This window comes from Archocentrus centrarchus, unplaced genomic scaffold (assembly GCF_007364275.1).
Source record: "Archocentrus centrarchus isolate MPI-CPG fArcCen1 unplaced genomic scaffold, fArcCen1 scaffold_43_ctg1, whole genome shotgun sequence".
NCBI classification, from domain to species: Eukaryota; Metazoa; Chordata; class Actinopteri; order Cichliformes; family Cichlidae; genus Archocentrus; species Archocentrus centrarchus.
Window position 1 is genome coordinate 500,523 of NW_022060269.1, and position 21,232 is coordinate 521,754.

The 21,232-nt window shown below is 41.9% G+C and overlaps 1 protein-coding gene across 1 annotated transcript; it reads left to right on the forward strand.

Annotated features, from left to right (window-relative positions):
- Positions 1-437: 437 nt before the first annotated feature.
- Positions 438-20,478, forward strand: rab11fip4a (RAB11 family interacting protein 4 (class II) a). Its single transcript, XM_030724962.1, has 16 exons — positions 438-709; positions 9,012-9,099; positions 9,609-9,697; positions 12,116-12,276; positions 12,433-12,594; positions 12,839-12,973; positions 14,185-14,220; positions 14,478-14,586; positions 15,189-15,292; positions 15,752-15,892; positions 16,195-16,276; positions 16,455-16,592; positions 16,946-17,092; positions 18,080-18,223; positions 18,304-18,415; positions 19,676-20,478. Exons 1-16 carry the CDS (start codon positions 554-556, stop codon positions 19,717-19,719), a joined length of 1,848 nt encoding a protein of 615 aa, XP_030580822.1. The 5' UTR covers positions 438-553; the 3' UTR covers positions 19,720-20,478.
- Positions 20,479-21,232: the final 754 nt, after the last annotated feature.

Here is a 21,232-nt window from a genome sequence, read left to right on the forward strand (position 1 = left end):
ATGGCATAATAGCATTAACTGTAAAACAGGTACCTGTGGCCAAAAAATTAAACATAAATAAATAAATTGTGCTATATATGTAAGCCACCATAATCTACAGATCAAGTAGACTTTGTTGTGTTTCCTAATGTTAATTTTAAAAAGTTATAGCTTGGGTAAGTTTTTATATGGTAGTACGATTTAATTCATATTTTCTTTATTGCTGCCGTTCACCTTGTTTCATGTATTTCTTTGATTATTGGCCTAAATGGGCTTCCATACTATTTTATACATTGTCGTCAAAAGCGTGAGGCAAGCGATAACACACCTGGATTATGAATTAGCAGCTGGCCTGTGACGCAATGCCTCGTGCTGAAATCGTAAGCCGTCGCCCTTTTCCGAGAGTCCTCGCGCGTCTCGAGCGTGCGGTGCTGCTTGTGTAACAGCAGCGGCAGCGATCGGTCCGGCGCAGCGGGGAGCTGGAACGGGGAACTGGAGCGGCGATGGCGGCCGTCGGAACCGTTCTCTGAGGAAGAATTTATGATATAAGCTAAAAATCGTGCGCGAACCTTGTATGATGGAAGGACGCGTCTTTCCCGAACAAGAACAGCTCCTACAGTTTCTGAGGAGGCTCAAGGAGGTTTTTGACGTCTGTGACGAGGATGCTGACGGCTTCATCCGGGTGGAGCACTTGGTGGATCTCGGTCTTCAGTTCGGTCAAGGAGACGAGGTGAGAGACTGAACAGGAGAGGGTAACAAAGGACAAACGGTACATTTGCCTTCATGTTTATGCTGCGGTCGATTATTATTTCCATATAGTGAATTAGTAACAAGTGGAGACCGAGCTTCTGATAACAGACAACCTGTGCTGCTTATTAACTGACACAGGTGTGCTATAGGTGCTGGTATTCGGTAGGTGGGACAGCAGCGTCTTTGCGGTACGGTGTGCTGCGGTTTGACACGGCAGAGATGACGACAGGAGCCGTGCCACGCTCAGAGGTGTGAGAGGTGGCATGTTCTGTTCTGCGTTTCCCACTCAGTTAAACTGTTCCAGCCTCACAACATTAGAAAAGCTGCAAGCTGACGAAAATAACGGGGGGGGGGGGGGGGGGGGGAAGGGGGGGGGGGCAGTATGGAGCCTACAGACGCTGTAAATGACAAAGCAGAGTCACCCCACCATTTTCATACATAGTTTTCATGGATGAGTCTTGCTTCAGTATTTTTACCCTGACTTGCGAGACACCAACGCAGATACGCCATATCTGTGTATAATGTGTCCGACCTGAACCAGGAACCAGTGACCTCATGGCGTGTCCACAACAGTTTGCTAGACACCACATCTCTATGACTATGTAAAGAGTCATTTTTGGTTTCAGTGAGTGCACACATGGAATAAAGTCCTGAGCATAGGTGAAGTTGTACAGTTTAGGTTGTATATGATGTGTGTCGTCACAGTATTGGAACGTGTGTGGCAGCACAGGTTCAGCACCATGGAGAGCGCACTGCCAGCTCCAGGTACAGCTCCAGCAGTGCGACAGAGCCCGAGGACAGCAGGTGTCTAGTGGGCAACAGTAGCTCTTGTTTTATTGTTTAATCCCTTCATGATTCTGCAATTTGCTGCTCTGGACTAGCATCCAAGTAATGTTTCTATTTTCATTCATTTAACTGTTTTGGCTGAAAGCTTAAGGCTATTGTGTTCGGTATGGGCAGAACAGCTTTGCCTATTGATTTTATTTCTTCCAGTATGCAACCAAATCTAACTGCAGGGATGGATTGTGTCACAACAAACAACACAACTTTTAAAAACTCTGCCTTGTTTTTTAGTTGGATTTCAGGAATGCTTGGCCTTTGATCAGTCAAATCTAAAAAAATGTTATATCCAACATAAAAAAGAGTTTTCATTGAGAGCTATTTGTACAACTACATTAACACAAAAGGCATATTAAATCCATTTAAATGTCTCTCAACCTGTCAAGCCTTCAAACCTATACTGAAAACTAACTAGCTAACTAATCTGACTGTGGGAAGGATTGGATAGTAACCTTCAAATGTGTGGTATGAAATGGGAGCTGCATCACTTTTGCAAATTTAGGTTTCCTATGAGGGCTACAGTATTTTAGAGGCTTTTACATGCAAGGATGCTTTCACTCAGTACCTCAGGTATATGGGTTGTTGTTACACCCGAGTAAGAACCGGTAATCGTATAAAGGTTATTAAAATGTTTCTACTTGTAGGCAGCATGGTGGTGTGGTGGTTAGCACTGTTGCCTCACAGCTAGAAGATCTGGGTTTGATTCCACCTTGGCCTGGGCCTTTCTGTGTGGAGTTTGCATGTTCTCCCCCTGTCTGTGTGGGGTCTCTCCAGGTGCTCCTCCCACGGTCCAGTGCAGTTACTGGTTAACTGGTGCTTCTAAATTGCCTATAGGTGTGAATGGTTGTCTGTCTCTCTGTGTACCCTGCCTCTTGCGCTATGACAGCTGGGATAGGCTCCAGCCCCCTGTGACCCTGACCAGCATAAGTGTGTGTGTGTGTGTATATATATTTTTAGTTTCTCCAAAATGACTTCCTGAATCTATGATAAATGATGTCTCACAGTGAAAGTGGATTTTCCTTTAAATGCAAGGGTGGCTGAAAACCCAGGACACGTCACTAAAAATAGCTCAGCCATGCTAAAATGAAGCTACGTCCTCATGCCCCTCCTTCCCTCTTGCACTTCCACTCATCTCTGTGTTCTGTTACCATAGGAACGGGAGCTTCACTAGAAGTCTACAAGTGGATTGGTTGATTATTAAGTAATGAAAAGATCTGCTCAGCTGCTAAAAACAACTTATGAGATGGTGCTCTGCACCAGCAGCTCTGTATTTCCATTTGCTTGAGCAGTGTCTGTGGATTGTGGGCTATACACTTCCAAATGAAACAACAGCTGCACTGCATTTCCCATCCTGCGTGCTTCCACACATGCTATTTTATGTAATTCTAGATTTTTTAAGAAATATTTTCATGCACATTGTGTAGAAGTTTACTGATAAATCATGGGTATAATCTTTTAAAATGGCAATTTGTAGTAACTTTCTTAAGCAGATCCTATTGCACTGATTTCAGGTACACATTAATTGGCCTCTTTATTAGGTACACTTTGCTAGTACTGGGTTGGATGCCGTTTTGGCTTCAGAACCCCCTTAATTCTGCATGACACAGATTCATCAAGCTGCTGGAAACATTCCTCAGAGATTTGGGTCCATATTGATGTGATACCATCACACAGTTGCTGCAGATTTGTCGGCTGCACATCCATGATGTGAATCTCCCATTCCATCACATCCCAAAGGTGCTCTGTTGGATTGAGATCTGGTGACAGTGGAGGCCATCTGAGTACAGCAAACTCATTGTCATGTACAAGAAATCTGTTTGAGATGATTTGTGACATGGCATGTGATCCTGCTGGAAGCAGCTGTTTAAAGATGGGCACGCTGTGCTCATAAAGGGATGGGCATGGTTGGCAACAACTGTCAGGTAGGATGTGGTATTTTAACAATGCTCATTTGCTACTAAAGGGCCCAAAGTGTACTTAAAAAATATCCCCCACAGCATTAAACCACCACCAGCAGCCTGAATCACCGATACAAGGCAGGATGGATCTATGATTTCATATTTATGTAAAATTATGAGCCTACTGTCTGAAGGTCACGGCAGTAATTGAGACTCGTTAGATCAGGCAATGGCCATTTGATTGGCTGATTAGATGATTTGCATGAATGTGCAGTTTGAACAGCTCTAAAGTGGCTGGTGAGGATATTTTTTCTGTCTCTTTTTACCTCCCTGTATTTTGCAAAGCATGCAACATTGATGTAGCATTTCCACTGTGCTGCTTTTGACCACAGACAATATAAAAGATGACTGCATCTACACCAAGCCTCAGGATGAGCATTTCTGTCATCTTGTTTTGCAAATGAATGTGATGAGTGAGAGGCGGCTGTTTTACTATGAAACCACATCCTCTGCACATTTGGTTATTGATTTGTGATTGAGCATACCCCAGATTATTGTCTTTTCTGACAATTAGAATGACCAAAATTTACAAAATGGGCTTAATGTTTTATTCAGTTTGACCCAAAATGATAGATTGAGCCCATAAACTAATCAGGAAAGTGTTTAGAGAGGTCAAGCCTAAGAGCCATTTTGGCTATTATTAAAAAGAAGGCAGGTTTAGCCACTTCTGAGTTGGCTTCACTTTTCAAACTCAGAAGCTACATCCATCTTCTATACTGTCTATAGCAGATAGGCACCACTGCCTGAAACAAGTGCAACATTACTAGTACAGAATACCTCTGCCTGCCCTTGTTGCAGCTCCTGGGTCTAACAAGTTTCCTGCAGAAAGCCTGACACCTAATGGATGTTATCTCTTTGACAGAATTAGGTTCTCACTGTATACTAAAAACAATTTGCTGACTAATTGTAAAAGTCGATTGCTGATGTGCATCTCATATCTCAGATGTTGGGGAAACACAAAATCTGGGATATGAGAGCTGGCTGGTAAACAGCACTGCACTCAGAGTTTTTGTTTGGGGGAAATTAAAACCAGCAACTATAAACATTATAATTTAAATCATTTAAATTTATTAGCTGCTTCTGCTTTAGCCAATTGACGTACTAGTTTTGATTGTCTTTATATAAACATAAAATATTTAATCAGTTTTGGCTGTATAAAGACATCTTTGGTCTTTTCTTTTAGTGTTTTATTATTATTATTTAAATCCTTGAAAGAGTAGTTGTAAAGCAGCTAACTGATCATCTGCAGAGGAACGGTTTATTTGAAGAGTTTCAGTCAGGTTTCAGAATTCATCACAGTACAGAAACAGCATTAGTGAAGGTTACAAATGATCTTCTTACAGCCTCTGACAGTGGGCTCATCTCTGTTCCTGTCCTGTTGGACCTCAGTGCAGCTTTGATACTGTTGACCATAACATTTTATTACAGAGATTAGAGCATGCTATAGGTATTAAAGGTACTGCACTGCAGTGGTTTGAATCATATTTATCTAATAGACTCCAATGTGTTCATGTAAATGGGGAGTCTTCTTCACACACTAAGGTTAATTATGGAGTTCCACAGGGTTCTGTGCTAGGACCAATTTTATTTACATTATACATACATTGTCTCTGTCTCTCTTCCACAGTATGTCTTTTGTCCTGTCTCTCTCCCCTCAGCCCCCCCTCACAGCAGATGACCCCCCCTCCCTGAGCCTGGTTCTGCTGGAGGGTTTCTTCCTGTTAAAGGGAGTTTTTCCTTCCCACTGTCACCAAGTGCTGCTCATAGGGGGTGGTTTTCACTGTTGGGTTTTCTCTGTAATATTGTAGGGTCTTTACCTATAATACAAAGTGCCTTGAGCTGACTGTTGTGATTTGGTGCTATATAAATAAAATTGAATTGAATTGAACTGGTTCTCTTAGGCAGTATTATTAGAAAGCACTGCATCAATTTTCATTGTTATGCAGATGATACTCAGCTTTATCTATCAATGAAGCCAGATGACACACATCAATTAGTTAAACTGCAGGAATGTCTTAAAGACATTAAGGCCTGGATGACCTCTAATTTCCTGCTTCTAAATTCAGATCAAACTGAAGTTCTTGTACTCGGCCCCACAAATCTTAGAAACACATACTTACTGTCTAACCACATACTTACTGTGGATGGCATTACTTTGGCCTCCAGTAACACTGTGAGAAATCTTGGAGTCATTTTTGTCCTTCAATGCACATATTAAACAAATATGTAGGACCACTTTTTTGTATTTGTGCAATATTTCTAAAATTAGAAACATCCTTTCTCAGAGTGATGCTGAAAAATTAGTTCATGCACTTATTCTTCTAGGCTGGACTATTGGAACCAGCTCCCAGCTTGGATTCAGGAGACAGACACCCTCTCTATTTTTAAGATTAGGCTTAAAACTTTCCTTTTTAATCAAGCTTATAGTTAGGGCTGGATCAGGTGACCCTGAACCCTTCCTTAGTTATGCTGCTATAGGCCTAGGCTGCTGAGGTTTTCCTATGGTGCACTCTTTTTCATTGCAATTATAAAAAAGAACATTATCATAGGGGGTCGTCTGCACTTTGGGGCAACTATTGTTGGGATTTGGCACTGTATTGATAAAACTGAATTTAATTATTTCCTCATGTGTTCAGGCTAAACTACCAAATACCCATATTTTGGTAGGAATCAAGCACAGTTTCTATTTTGTGCTGTATTAATTGATCATTGATTAATGCAGTATTTTATCATACTTGAATATCAATATAAAACCTTAATAAGTGAGACTCAGCGTTCTTGTTTAAGTTATATTAGCAGTGTTGTTGTTTGATGCTGGATTCTTGTGCATGTGTGATGGTTGAGGCCAGTGTTGAATATCACTGGGATACCAAAACTGAGCCTACTGGGCTGTCCTACAATCCTGCATCCTGTAATCAGACATCTTTGTCTCGCCACGTTTGACCTCAGGGAATCCTATAGTGGCAATAATTACAAATTAAAAATTTTCAAGTGTCACTTTTTTCAGAAATCCACACAAACTGGTAACAGTTTACATTTACATTTTGTAGGGCCAAAAAAGGTATCCATGTTCCCATGCAGTAACAGTACATGAGCTGCACAATGTCTTCTAGTTTCAAAGGAGCATACAGATTGTGTTCTGCCAAATATAAAAAAGAAATTTGGTAAAATATGTATCATTGGCATAAGAGGAGGTCAGCTCACAACATGAAGGCTCTGAGCTCTTACTGAGGTGATTCGAAGTTTGCTGTAGGTGCAGGTGTGAGACAGGTGAAGCTTTGAGTGGTCAGTGAGACCAGAAAAGTCCTATACTAATGCACTTCTATGTCTGTGAATGAATAATAATAAAATAATTGACTTCTTTACATTTTGCTTTACTTTTTTTAAAGCTTCATTTTGTAGTGTTGCATTTATAAATGAAGGTTGGTCTCTGTCAGCTACAAACTGCAATGGTACAAATAAGTGCCCCATGTCAAGGGTCAAACAGCAGTACCTGGTGACAGGTTAAGGTACCTCTAAAAGTACAGTAAGGTGCTTTATTTTCTAAGAGTATTCTGTGTGTGTGTGTGTGTGTGTGTGTGTGTGTGTGTGTGTGTGTGTGTGTGTCTGTGTGTGTGTGTGTGTGTGTGTGTGTGTCATGTTTTTTTTTATTTTGTCAGCTTGAGTTTCCTGTTTAAGGTTTTGTGTTTTGTTCACTAATTTCATTGGGACTTTATATTTTGATGACTTGGGTATTCTTGGGTGTTCTTTCTATCCTTGTGTTTAGTTTTTTCTTCCCTCCCCAGCCCCTCTTGTTGTTTTTGTCTTTATTTGTTACTCCCTCTTTTTGTTACCCTCTCCTGTGTGTTTCCAGACAGTCCTGGATTTCCTCTGAGGCGTCGTATTGTGGAGTTTTACCAGCCAAACTAAAGTCTCCCTTTAGCGTGCCTCCGTGTGTCTGTGTTTGGGTCCTCATCTTGTAGTTTATGACAGTGTGGCAGTCTGCTGCTCCTCTCTGGTTTTAAATGATTGCTAATTGTGTTTGGGCTTTGTGATCTTGGTCTGACTTCCTTCACTTTTTTCTTACTCTACATAGAAAAATCTAATTGAGAAAATGAGATATTTAACCCTAAATTAAAGATGTCACAGTAACTGATAGTGACATTCTTCAGGTGGGCTGCATTTCTGATGTGCTGCAGTCTGCAGAGTGTTTTTTCCTGAGGCTCTCTAAATCCTGTCTGAGCTGTCAGATCAACAGTGATGTGACTTTTTTCTCTGACACCAGTACTGTAATACTGAAACAGTTGTCGTGGTTTTGTTATACACATGCATTAGGTTTTGTTTGCACTGAATGACATCCAGTAATTATTTTAACAGGTGAGCAGATCAATATTATGCATTATTAAAAAAAAAAAGGTTTATCAATTGAAATGTGCACATTTTTAAATCAGACTCGTCATTTAGAGTTGGAAATGGTGACCTGAGAGTATTATGATGCTATAACAGGTTTGCAGTCTCTGGTTTCTGCCTGTGTGACATCAAATCAATTAGACAGCGTGTTGGCATTTCCATCCAAGCCTCTGTGATAACACTAAGCTGCAGGATGTGGCTGGGTCTGTGAGATAACATTTTTCAAACCACCTTCTACAGATGCCGATATAACACCGTTTGCCCCACAGTGCTCCGTCAGCTCTCAGTGGGTAACTTTCATCTTTTGTGTCCTACATGAAAAAGCTCGTTCCAAGATCAGAGCCTGTGTCATTGTATTTCCACCACCTTCCAGACCCAGAGCTATGATCCTCTGTTGAGTTATTTCACCCAAAGAAAAATTTATGTCATCTTTGTGTCGACAGGAATTGATGAAATGGCAGAAGTGAGGCTGGATGTCATCAGTGATCCTGAGTGCTTTTATATCAGAACAAACAGAAGGCAAAATTGGTCACATTTTAGATTTTCCTTGTCACTGTTCCTTTCATGATCCCACGCTTACTGTGGTGTAGTTTGCCTACACGAGTGAATCCAGGAACAATGCTGTTACAGTCAACTTGCCCATCCATTTGAGCCACCTGAGTGGTAACTGAGAGGTTCTCAGCTGTTCAGGTGGAGATCCCCACATCTGCCTTGGTCTGAGTGTCTGTGCTTAGAGTGCTGCCCCACAACTCAGACCCAGATATGTGGTAGAAAATGGATGGATGGATAGATACTATTCTCATTGTTGCATGTAAGAATAAATATACCTGATAACTAATTTTTGCCAAGAAAATTCTCCTTTGCAACGTAGATTTCCTATCATTAATTCCGTAATATAGATGCAAATAAATACAAAAGTGTTTTGAATTCAGTGTTTGAGTCATGAAGCTCTAACGGCAGAAAAGAACAGATGTGTCCTCAGACACATTCAGCACTAAAACACGCTGATTTTTTTCTGTCCATCTTTAGTGGACATCAACAAGGCTGCAACTTACCCTGCTGTGAAAACACTGACGTGACTTTTGTGGCTCACAGGTGAAGAAGTTGACACGGTACCTGGATCCTAACGCTCATGGGAAAATCAACTTCAAAGACTTTTGCCACGGAGTGTTTGCCATCAAAGGTAAGAAATGAACTTATCTGATGATTGCTGTTGTCACATTCAGTTAAAGCTTGGTGAACTGTTCTCCTCTGGTTTCAGTATTCTTGCTAAGCCAAAGCGCCGCTGGCTTCATATTTATAGTGTTTGTTTAAACAGACATCAGAGGGGTATCAGCACTCTCACAATGTCTCATAAGGCAGCATAGCCCAATTTATCTTGGAAGATGAGAAAAGAAATTTGTATATCATCACCCTCTTTAAATAATGACCCAGATCATTTTTTTCAGGTTTTTCAGACAAGACATAAAAAATCAGAACCAAACATTAAAAATAAATATGATGATTTAGGTAACAATAAAACCTTTGTTAAAAAATGTCTTAGACCATTATTTTAAGAGGGTGATGAAATTATAAAATGAAACACTCAAACACTGAAGCTGATGCTGCCTCGTCCACATAGCTCACATTAGAAAATGTGGCTAACTTATTGGAGTCGTTGCTTTTTGCCTCCGTGCCTCTGTGCCCTCCTAGGCTGTGAAGAGATACTGAAGATGGCCGTGGGTCCTCGTAGCCGTGCCTCCAGCCAGCCATCTGTCACAGACAATGGCTACATATACCAGGTACAGTGGTTTGATTGTTAATGCTGACCCTAATTTCTGACACATAATTGTGTGGCACAGTGTGAAAACAAACCCTGAAGCTTCCCCAGTAATACTGCCCATCATTTAAAAACCACGTTTGTTTACAGGCCTGTCAGATTAAAGGTTGTGCAGTGAACTATTAGTTTAAAACAGGGGTTTGATTATCATTTAGTTCATGATAAGTGAAAATGAGGATGTGCTGATTTTTATGTTAACGTGTCAAAAATGTGACACAGTGGGCGCCCGGGTGGCTTAGTGGTGAAGCCGGTGACCACATACATAGGCCGCCTTGTGGTGTGGGCGGCGCAGGTTTGAGTCCCGGCCTGTTGCGGGTTTGCCCGCGTGTCTTTCCCCAATTTCCTGTCTCTCTCAGCTATGCATAAAAAGCCACTGTGGCCAAAAATGTGACATAGTGACTTTTCAGTAGCAAAATGACCTAAATGTGTCTTTTTAATTTTAGCTTTTGTCTTAATATTTTAGTTATAAATAAACATACTGCTATAATATTGCATCATGTCTATTCTGTGTGAGATGTATGTTGCTCTGCACGGCTGATCATGTCCCTCATAGAGATCAGCCCAAGTGGATTGTTGCTTAGCAACAAGAGGGCGAGCGAGCGTGAGGGAGAGAGAAAGGGCCGTGAGGTGTGGCTTTGTCCCAGCTGAAGCATCGCAGCCTTTTCTGAGCTGCAGTCCTGTTTGTTTGTGTCTAAGCTTCGAGTGTGGTCTTCAGGCTCCGGGAATACAGCTCCTCCTCCATAATGGATGCCGCACATCCACACAATAGTGCGATTTGTGACTTTGTACTGGGGATGAGTGACATGGTGCCCACGCTTACATGGTAAGTTATATAAATATGTCAGACCAACTGAACTTTCTCAGAGAGAAGTTTAGTCCTCGGATGGAAGTTTAGATGGCGGTAAGTAAAAAGGAGACAGACTCACACAGCTTGGCACGAGGTCTGAAGTTGTGGTCAGGTGTGCTTGATTTTAGGGACTGTTGCTGTTGTGGATCTGCTTTGGAATAGTTGCCATGAGAAGTTTTTGAGTTTGTGTTCTTTGATATGGTCACAGCATTGACAGTTCAGCCTGTACTTTTCTATCATATTCAGTTTTATCACGCAGGTGCTCTTATTTGTTTTTATAATATTTTATTTGTTGTTTTGTTTGTTTTTATGCCCTGTGAAGCACTTTGGTCAACGGCTGTTGTTTTAATGTGCTGTACAAATAAATTGATTGATTGATTTAGTTTGACCTCCTCTTTGTGTGTGGGTAAACTCTCTGATTGCAGCTTCGTGGAGTCACTCAGGTGTTCTGAGTCGTTCTGCTGATTAAAAAAACTCTGTGCAGGTGTGACTGAAAAGTACAGCATTTTCTTTAGTTGCACTGATTTCATGGGCTTACTATGGTGGAGACTTGCTGACTGTTCACTGGTACAGGGAACATTAATGTAAGTCTGGTAATTATTTGCAGTCAGACTCAGTAGAAATAATTCCTTCTGGCTCAGGTAAGCAGGATGAGCTCTAAGTATTCCAGTTTGGAAGTGAATGCTCTGTAAGACAATGACAGAAAGTTTAGTTACACCACATGGAGTTCCTCAGTGAGGGATATCTAAGCCAAACTCGATACCAGACACTCCAATTCACTGCTTCTCTTGAGATGTAACTTAATTTTCCAAAGGGCTCTGTCTCATCTCTTGTATTGTCTGAGGCACTTAGCTGATCACACACAGGGTGGATTTCAAAGTCTGTGAGGGCTCAGTGCTCCAAGCTTGAGATTGCTATGGAAGCTGGGCTGTAAAGGTGGTAAAGAAAAATTCAGTTACTGTGAAGTTTCTGCAGAGCTGGTGAGAAATAGCAAACGCATAAGAACATACACTTCTTCATCTCAGACAAAAATAATTGATGAATGAAAGGTGGGTAGCAGTCCCTCAGAGGACATATTATAACTGGCTTATGTCTTCATATGCCAACATACTCACACAGTGCAGCAAAGTCTTAGCTGGGTATGAAGCCACTCGCTTTATTGTTAAGGATGAAAATGTTGACTGTGAGTGAGACTGGGTGTGACCTAAGTGGGGTTAAGCCAGACAGGAGCATGCATTATTAATAATATATATATCTGGGCCATGCTGAATCTCACTCAGTTTCTGATCTGCAGGTCTAATACAACTTTATTATATTCTTTATTAAATTTCTAATACAAATTGTGGTGTGTTGCTGCTGAATTAAATGATACGTTATACACCAACTGGCGCTGACAGTCGATAAACATGCAGATCGAGTCAGAGCAGTGTCTAATGTTGCTGTAAAGCTCCATTTTTATTCCGAGGTCACACGGAGGCAGTGTGAGCGCTCGTGCTGACATCATTTTGTGTGTGTGTGTGTGTGTGTGTATAGAATGGTGAGGCAAAGCTAGGTCCTCCAATTATCATGTGTACACGGTCCTACCCGGAAAGCACGTATGCTGAGGGCTCTGGTGCTGATGGCGAGTGTGACATGGACAGCAGCACTGAAAATGCCAACAGCTCTGACTCACTTCACCCAACGCGGCAGGACAGGTCAGTCCTAACAGTCTGAGTACAGACTTGCTGAACTGGTTATGTGAGCACTAAGAAGCTGTATAGTGGGGGTGGGGGCTTGTTTGAAATTTCTTCTGATTGTGGTATTGTTCTTGTTTTTCTTAACTTAATGTGCTACTTGGAACACAACCCCAGCCACCTGAGTGGCTCCGCGTCTGCGTCAGTCATCTCTGGAGAGGAGCAGTTTGAAGACTATGGTGAAGGGGAGGATGTGGATTTTACTCCCAGCAGCCCCTGCCCTGAAGAAGACACACGAACAAATGGTTTCTCAGACCTGGGATCCTCACTTCCCTCCAGGTTGGTGGTTAGGAAACACACACCCTTACACACATGCCTTGTGACTGTTTGCTTGTCCTAAAGGGAAAAGCACAGGTACTAACCCTGGCATGAAAAAGTAAGCAGAGGTTGGAAAGCAATTCACTGAAGCATGGTAATATGGTCTGCAGACATTGCAAGTTTTCATATGCTGCTGACTCTCTCCATCAGACGTGCTTATTATTGGTTATATTCGTGAATATCAATCAATTCTTTGTAATTGCAGTGCTGGCCAGACCCCTCAAAAGATGCGGCAGCTGTATAACAGTGAGCTGCTGGACATCTACTGTTCTCAGTGCTGCAAGAAAGTGAATCTACTCAATGACCTGGAGGCTCGACTGAGAAACCTCAAGGCCAACAGGTAGTGGACACATTCACCGAGGTTCATTTCTGGACCCTTACCAAACCGTCTTCATCCTAAGACTGAAAGAGTTTCTGATTTAAAAGAAAAACAGAGGTGTGCTTTCATTATTGGGGTATCTCACTGCTCAGCATTCCTGTGAAAGTGGATTTCAGAGAGGTAGAAAGAAGACTTTCACAAGCTGTTGAGCTTCAGATCCAGGAGGGCTGATATGGATTCCATGCTAGCTGTGGAACATATTTTCACCCTTTGAAGACGGTGAAGAGCCTCCAAGTATGAGGCCATGGTTTTCAGTGGGAAAATGGTGGCTTGGGTCCTCTGGGTTTAGGTTTCCACAAATGAGGGAATTCAAGTACATTGGAATCTTGTTGACGAGTAAAGGAAAGGTGGAGTGTGAGATGGACTGATGTGGCATCACAGCCAGTGAAGGAAGAGTTTGGCCTAAAAGATGAAGTTTTAATTTACCAGCCAGTATAATATGATGTCAGGGGCTGTTGATGATTGAAAGAATGAGGTTGCTGATACTCCAATGAGTTTCCAAAGTAAGGTAGCTTATGAAGCCGTAGAGAGCCTGGAATAAAGACTGCAGCTCAGTCTCACTGGAGGGATGATGCTGGAATGCTCTCCTCAGCCTGCTGCCAACATAAACCGGACAAGTGGTGGGAAATGTAGCGATCAATTGTGGGGACTTGTTTTTTATGCACAAGGTTGAGGCAAGTTGCCACAATGTGACACCATAAGCACATTTGCGTCCTCACATGCAGAAAACGTGCACATGGAGGGTCGGTGAGAAAAAAATGGGTGTGTGTGTGACTAGAGGAGACAGTGGAGCTGCTGCCTCAGCATCACCCTAATATAACAAAGCTGGGATTAGCTCTCAGAGACATCCCGCTAAATCCCAACCTCTTTCATTCCTCACATCAGATGCTGCACCCACATCAAAGGGTGAGCTCCAGTAGTTGCTATAGCAACTGTATCCCAATGTGGTGGGATGACTGGTTGTGAAATTTTGTGTGTCTGCGTGTGCGATTGCTGCAGCAGTGCAATTAAAACAAGAACACTGACTGTGGTTAAATGTGCGGCATATTTTACTCTGTAACCACAGCATGACTGACAGCATTAATTTTACAGTTGTAGTGAGAGTTTCTGGATGATCAGAGCCTGTGTTACTGACAGTATGTGTGACTCCTGTTTCTCTCCTGATTTTCCAGTCCCAACAGAAAGATTTCCAGCACAGCATTTGGACGGTGAGTGACCCGACTTTCCTCCAAAGAACCTTTTTAAATTCTTGCTGCACTAAATCATCTTTGCACTGTAAATCTCTTAAAACAACTTCTCAGCTGTGAAATATTTCCTGTTGCTTAGTTTTGGCATCTCTCTCATTACGTTAAAAGTCCAAATGCAGAATTTACATGTGTATGTGTTTATGATGATATGATGATTTTTGTGTAATGGATGATGATGCCTCCTGTTGGTTTCTCGGGTGTCTTCTGTCTCCCTGCAGTCAGCTGTTCCAGGCCAATCACAGTGTGTTTGGGTCCAGTCAGGGCAGCAGCACAGAGGATCTGTTCACGGACAGCATCGACTCCTGTGACCTTGACATCACAGAGAAAGTACACACACACAATTGTTTAATCATAGTGCTTATAAGGTACTCCTCCACAAATTCTTTGTAATTAATATAAGAAGCTGTCTGCCGGTGAGTGTGTACAGATGGGCTCCACTCCAGCTAACAGTGGATTTGCTTTGCTCTGCAGCCTCGGTGTGCAGCGGCACACTGGGCAGCTCTCCGCCTGCTGGAGTGGTCCTCTGGCTCAGTGCGGATCTCCAGAGCAGAACAAGGACTGTTACAAACTGTCCCAGACAGTGAAGCTGAATTTTGATTATTTGCCATTTGGGAAACAAACAAAAAAAAGGAGCAGCTAGTTTTAGCTAATGGAAAAACAACAATGCTGCAGTGAATCACTAGTTATATGTTGGCAGCCCACCAAAGTGAAGTCTGTGTGGGGGAAATACTGCTATGATGTAGGAGGATGTATTAATCTAAAACAGGTTGTGCTTTCTGAGCTGTGAGCGGTCTATTAAGAGCTGACAGGCTGTCCTGAGGTGTACTGCTAAATGCATATTAGGAATGCCTGTATGCAAATTAAAAAGACGCTCTGTAACCTTTGGCATTATCCATGTAATGAGTCACCTGGTCTCTTGTCTCGCTCAGGTCAGTTACCTGGAGAAAAAGGTGACGGAGCTGGAAAGTGACAGTCTGGCTAACAATGACCTCAAGTCTAAACTCAAACATGAGAACACACACCTTGTACACAGGTAAGAAAACTTACTTACACACAATGGATCAGTTATTTTCTCCTTTATTTGCTTATTTTGACCTATAGTCAGTCAGACTTGCTCATAGAAAAGGAAGACTTGATATTTTGCTTGAAATATTTTGCAGATATGATTAACATGTGAATTGTGTTCTGTATCGACTCTGTATTTGGGCAATGTTTGACAATATTTGCCTCAAATGGCTGTAAGTCCTAAACAGGTAAAGCAGTACCTTTTTGTTATACCACTTGAATTAAAGTCTTCACTCACACCTTGATTGTTTGATTGTTGATGCATACTACAAAAATTTGCCCATGACATAATACTTTATGAAGACTCTGTCAAAGCTAAGATGATTTAGTCCACAGATCTATATTAAACCTATGTGGAGTTTTTGTTGCAGCTAAGGTACTGTAGTCTGAGGCCAGGTTAGTTACTATTGTGTTTTTTGCCTCTGAGGGTGCATGAGCTGGAGGAGCAGGTGAAGGATGCAGAGACGAAGGCTACAGAGAGTCTGAAAGAGGAGGTCAAGAAACACCGGGAGGTTTACAGCAAGCTGGAGCGAGAGAGGAACACAGAGATAGAGCTGCTCTGTAACAGGTAAACCCACCAATGATGCGCCTGAGGTGAAATTTCCACCATAATCCAGACTGTAAAGATGCTGCTACTGTCTGTGACACAAAGTAAAAACACATCTGCTAGTAGTGCAGGTATTCTGTAACCATAAACTACCACAGAAATGGAAACATTCACTGCTTGGCTACACGTCTCAGAAAATGAACCGCTGTTAAAGGGTAACAGCGGTTAAGGATGAGGATAGTCCTTAACCAAGGACAGTCAGCGTTCTGGTACTTTGAAAAATGTGTAACTGTTAGACTAAAGCTGTGTTTGTTCAACCGAAGGTTACAACAGTTAGAAGAGGAGAATACAGAGATGAAGCTAAATGTGTGCAGACTCAAGTCTCAGACAGAGAAAATGGATCAGGTATGCTTAAGTATCTCTCATGTCTTCATGATGCAATGCTTGCTTGATTTCACTCTAATGGTGTTTGGTCTCAACACAGATTTGTGTGTTAGTTTATTTGTACTCATCGTTGTTGCCAGGGAAAAGGTTTCTCACTGTATCAAGTGTTGTGTGTTAACCTGACTTCTTTCCTCTGCAGGAGAAGCAGAGAGTGACAGACAAGCTGGAGGACACTAGTCTGAGGCTGAAGGATGAAATGGACCTGTACAGGAAAATAATGGACAAGCTCTGGCAAAACCGCCACGACTTTCAGAAGGAAAAAGAGTCCATGCAGGAGGTGAGCTGCTCCTCCTCCCAGGCAACTCACTCCAAAGAGTGGGCAATGGGCAATTTAGAATCACCAGTTAACCCCAGTACCTGCATGTCTTTGGACTGTGGGAGGAGTACCCAGAGAGACCCCACACAGACACAGGGAGAACATGCAAACTCCACACAGGAAGGCCCAGGATTCAAACCCTGGACCTTCTTGCTGTGAGACAACAGTGCCAACCACTGCTCCACCATGCTGCCCCTAAATGTAACCATGTCTATAAAAATTGTGCAATTTCCCACTGTAGTCACCAGGTAAGATGAGAGAAGGATGACATGGGAAATGTTAAGGAGGAGTTTAACTGAATGTTTTGTCTGCAGCTGATTGACGATCTCCGTCGGGAGCTGGAGTATCTGCAGTTGTTTAAGCTGGAGATGGAGCATCCTGGGAAAGGCAAAGGGCTGTCTGAGTTTAACGCCAAGACCAGAGAGATGGAGATGGAACATGAAGTGAAGAGACTGAAACAGGTCCACACAGAACACACTCATCCTTGTTGTCCTGTCCAGACGAGGCTTTCACTGCTGCACTCAATTCCAAAAGTTCATATTTTCTTACTTTATTGCCATTAAATCCACCCGGTCTAAAAAACAGGAAACACACGTATACCTATAATAGGACCTGCATGAGTCCATCAGTGTACATTGGCAAGGATATTAGTGACCAGTATTGACTTATCGTATCAGTATTTGTGCATTTTAATCAGCTGCATATTGAAGTAGAGGAATCCCAAACCTATGTTTGTAGGCATTACGTCGTTTATCCACAAGAAGAGCCCCGCCTACTTTACCTTTACACTGTAAAATGTGCTGCTCAGGATACAAGATGCAATCAAAGTTAAATTTAAGTTTGCCTCAGCTCCCCTTCAGAACCATCTTCTGTACTGATGGTGCTGTTAGCTGCAGATTGCTGTGTGAAAGTCCCATTCTGACCACATGTAACATGCACTCATTTCATAATGGACCTCCAGTTTCTGTTTCAAACTGCCCCGACTGATGTTGAGGATGATCACAGGGGATGAGAGCGGTGTCTCAAGCTATGACCTTGAGACCAGATATTAGTTTTCATTTAAAGTCCACAGCAAGCCCAAAGGCACTGCGTCAGGGAAGAAGTGCTTCCAGTAGTATCCTAGTCTTTTCTTTTCACAGGCTGATGACCATTAACTTGGCCTCCCTCGGCTTCCCTCTTCATCCTAAGCTTTGCTAAATCACAGCTGGGATTACCTTCATACTCGATAAATAATAAAAACAGTAGTTTCAAAAAGTAAAAATATTCCTTCAAACTCAGAGAAATTAAGGAGAAACAGTGTGGTGGCTGGATTGAAAGGGTCTAAAGGAGTATGTGGTGGCGGGCTGTCCTAATCACATGTAATGGATAAGGTTGGCTGCACACTCTGATAAAGGCTTACTATAATCACACACACTGATTCTAAGAAGAGCTTCTCTCTGTGTCTTTAGGAGAACCATAAGCTGCGGGATCAGAACGACGACCTGAACGCTCAGATTCTCAGTCTGAGCTTGTACGAGGCCAAGAACCTGCTGTCCTGTCACACCAAGGCCCAGTGCCTGGCCGCTGAGATCGACAATGCTTCCAGAGATGAGGTTGGTCTGTTACTGGCGGCTGGATCGAATGCTTGTTCTGCACCCGATTGGCCTTCTAATGCGTTTCTCTTCTCTCTCAGCTGGTGGATGCTTTGAAGGAGCAGGAGGAGATCAACCTGCGTCTGAGGCAGTACATGGACAAAATCATTTTGGCCATTCTTGACCACAATCCCTCCATCCTGGAGATCAAGAGTTAAACACAATACACATTTGTATTAGTGCAGTTGTGCTAACCTACTGTTATCTTTCATCCAGAAAGTTGTACTCCTTAAGATTCCTGCCTGGCTCATGTTTAGGCAGCTGCTTTGTGAGAGAGTCAACAGAAGATGGTGGACCTGTTTCCACTGCAGCCAGGCACATTTGTATTGTTGAGTCAGTTTGTTTTCTGTGAACTGCAGTACACCAATTACTTCACAGTAAAGCCGGCCTGCATCTCAGCAGTTAAATGCTTGAACTATTTGGTTATCATTGCTTGACAAGAGCTTCTATTCAAAATAAAAGTGGAGGGTGAGCGCAATGGAAAGTAGTCCCGAGTACTTCAGTGATGAACTCGTTTTCATGTGTGAAGGCTTTGAATGCAGTAAGTGGCCATTGTTGGGGTGGGTGTGGTTCTAAATGGTTATAAATAATCTTAAGGATTACAACTTTAAACTGGAGCTCACATTCTGAATGTTTGACACTTTTGCACACAAATGTGCGCACACCTCCACGGCCGCCGAAAGCAAACACGTCTTTATAAGGAATCACTGCAGAGCGACTCTGCTATATTTAATCGTATCCATCAATGTTTATCATTGTATGTTTGAAAGGACATAAAAAGCATCTTCCCCGTATCGTATGTGGCTGCAGCCAAACTGTACTGATTTGGACAACTAAGTACAACAGCCTGGATTTAAGAAGTGGAGCCAATAAAATGGGGATTTGAACCGTTTGTGTAGAAAATCAGTAGTTGTACTGTAGAGGTAGTAGAGGGCTTCATGGTGCATTAGCACTGATGTAAGCCTTTGGTGACAGTCTTTCAGTTCTTGCTGTGATTGTGTTTCTAACCCTTTAATTTAGCTGTTTGAACACAGCTGAATGGTTACATTTAACAACATGCTTTTATATCAGTTTTTCAGCAGTAGTCCAAATGTTTGTCAATAACTATGTGAAGTCTTTGTTTTCTGAAGATGATTCACAGTAGAGATATTTAAAGGTGCCAATGGACAGGATTATGTGCCAAATCATTTCAATGTTTCCATGCACAAAATAAACTAGAAGATGAAGAGCATCGTTCTTCTCGCTACAGAGCTGATGACTTATCAGACAAATGAGCGTGTACTCTGAATTCAGCTGAAGGACTGTAAACACCGGGGCCTCATTTTTTATTATTAAATGTATAGAAATGCCTGAACATAGATGATGGAGAAAATAGTGAAGTTTAAAGGTTTTTTTTTTTTTTTTTTTTTTTAGGCCGGGCTACCAAAGCAAAAATTCTGCAACTAAACAATACCTGAGGTGGCCACAGGAGGCGCACCTTTCTGAAGGATTTCCATGTGATGCTTCACAAAACTTGGGCTGCAGTAACTGATATTCCTAAGAAATGAGCGTAGACCTGATGATATCCAGCCTTTTAAATAAATCCTTATCTAATACTGAGCCATGATCACTATTGTGTGGGAAATGTTTGGAACTTTTTCCCCTTCTGAAAGCCAGCAGGGAAGAACTGGAAAAATTTGGGGTATATTAATATAAAAAGCCTACAGCTCCGTGAGTGTTTTGTGTTGTGAGGTCATTTTAAATTTGCTCACAAAATATGAACAAATTCTGGTCAGAAAATCTCAGATTTGTGTGTGAAACTTTTGTAAGCACAGTTTAAACTCAGATTTGTGAACGAGGCCCGCTTCGAGTTGCTCTGGGGAGGTTTCGATCAGCCGTAGTGCCATTGAGCGGTGTTTTTGCAGCTTTTACTCTACTCCCAATTTCATGCTGTTAGACAAAGTCAGTGATGGTAGTGTGTCTGTGACAGAAGACTGCTGATAAATAATCACTGAGGTAACCAAGAGCTTAAATGGTTTTATTTAGCTTTGCAAGGAAGGAAACGCTGGTGAGAGCTCGGGCTGTTCTGCACTGCTCACGGTGAAATCACAGAGAGTGGCTGTGAAACAAGTGTGTTATATATCACAAAGTATATATACCTGATATTAAAACACAGAGAAAACAGTCACGATTCACATGTTCACATTGATTTCTTTTATTTTTGTACCACACATGGAGCAATGGGTGATGTGTAAATAAAATCCATTCGCTTACACCACAAAGTTGGCCCTGGTTGCTTTTTCTCTGTCATGGCATGTCCTGTTGCTGGGTAGAAAATGTACTTCAGTAAGACCGCGTTTACACTGTTTAACTTGCAGTCTGTCTACAGATAAATTATCTGGGTAACAGATGTGTTAATGCATGCGTTGTTCACGCTGTACACACCGTGATGGCCCAGCCCAGCTCCATAACCAAATCTGGGGAAAAAACATTCCCAGCTGACCCCCTCAGAATTTTTTTTTTTTTTGGGTGGGGGGATACAGTACCCTTAGTATATTTAATGAAGTCATACAAAATAATACCTTCATACTGACTGGTATTTTTTTTCACAAGTTACATGCCTTTGAAATACACAAAAATACATCAAATGGAATCTGATGTCTTTTAGCTACTTATTCTTTCCAGCCCTCATTTTAATATATAGGAGCTAGCTAATGAGCGTTTCAGGGTTTAAAAAACATATTTAAGCTCTGTTAAAGCTGCAATCAAATCACTTTTATACCCACTCCAAATGTCACTATTCTAGACAAATTCACAGTTTATTCTGACCAACTTTGAGCACTGATATTGTGATATAGTTTCAATAGCAAAACCCCTTAGGAAAAAAAATGCTATGATATTGATGCTCAAAGCAAGAAAAAAATGCTGGAAAAAAAGACTTTTGCTTTAGTTTGTGACAGTTGGATTGAGTGTAACATGACTCAGTGTGTT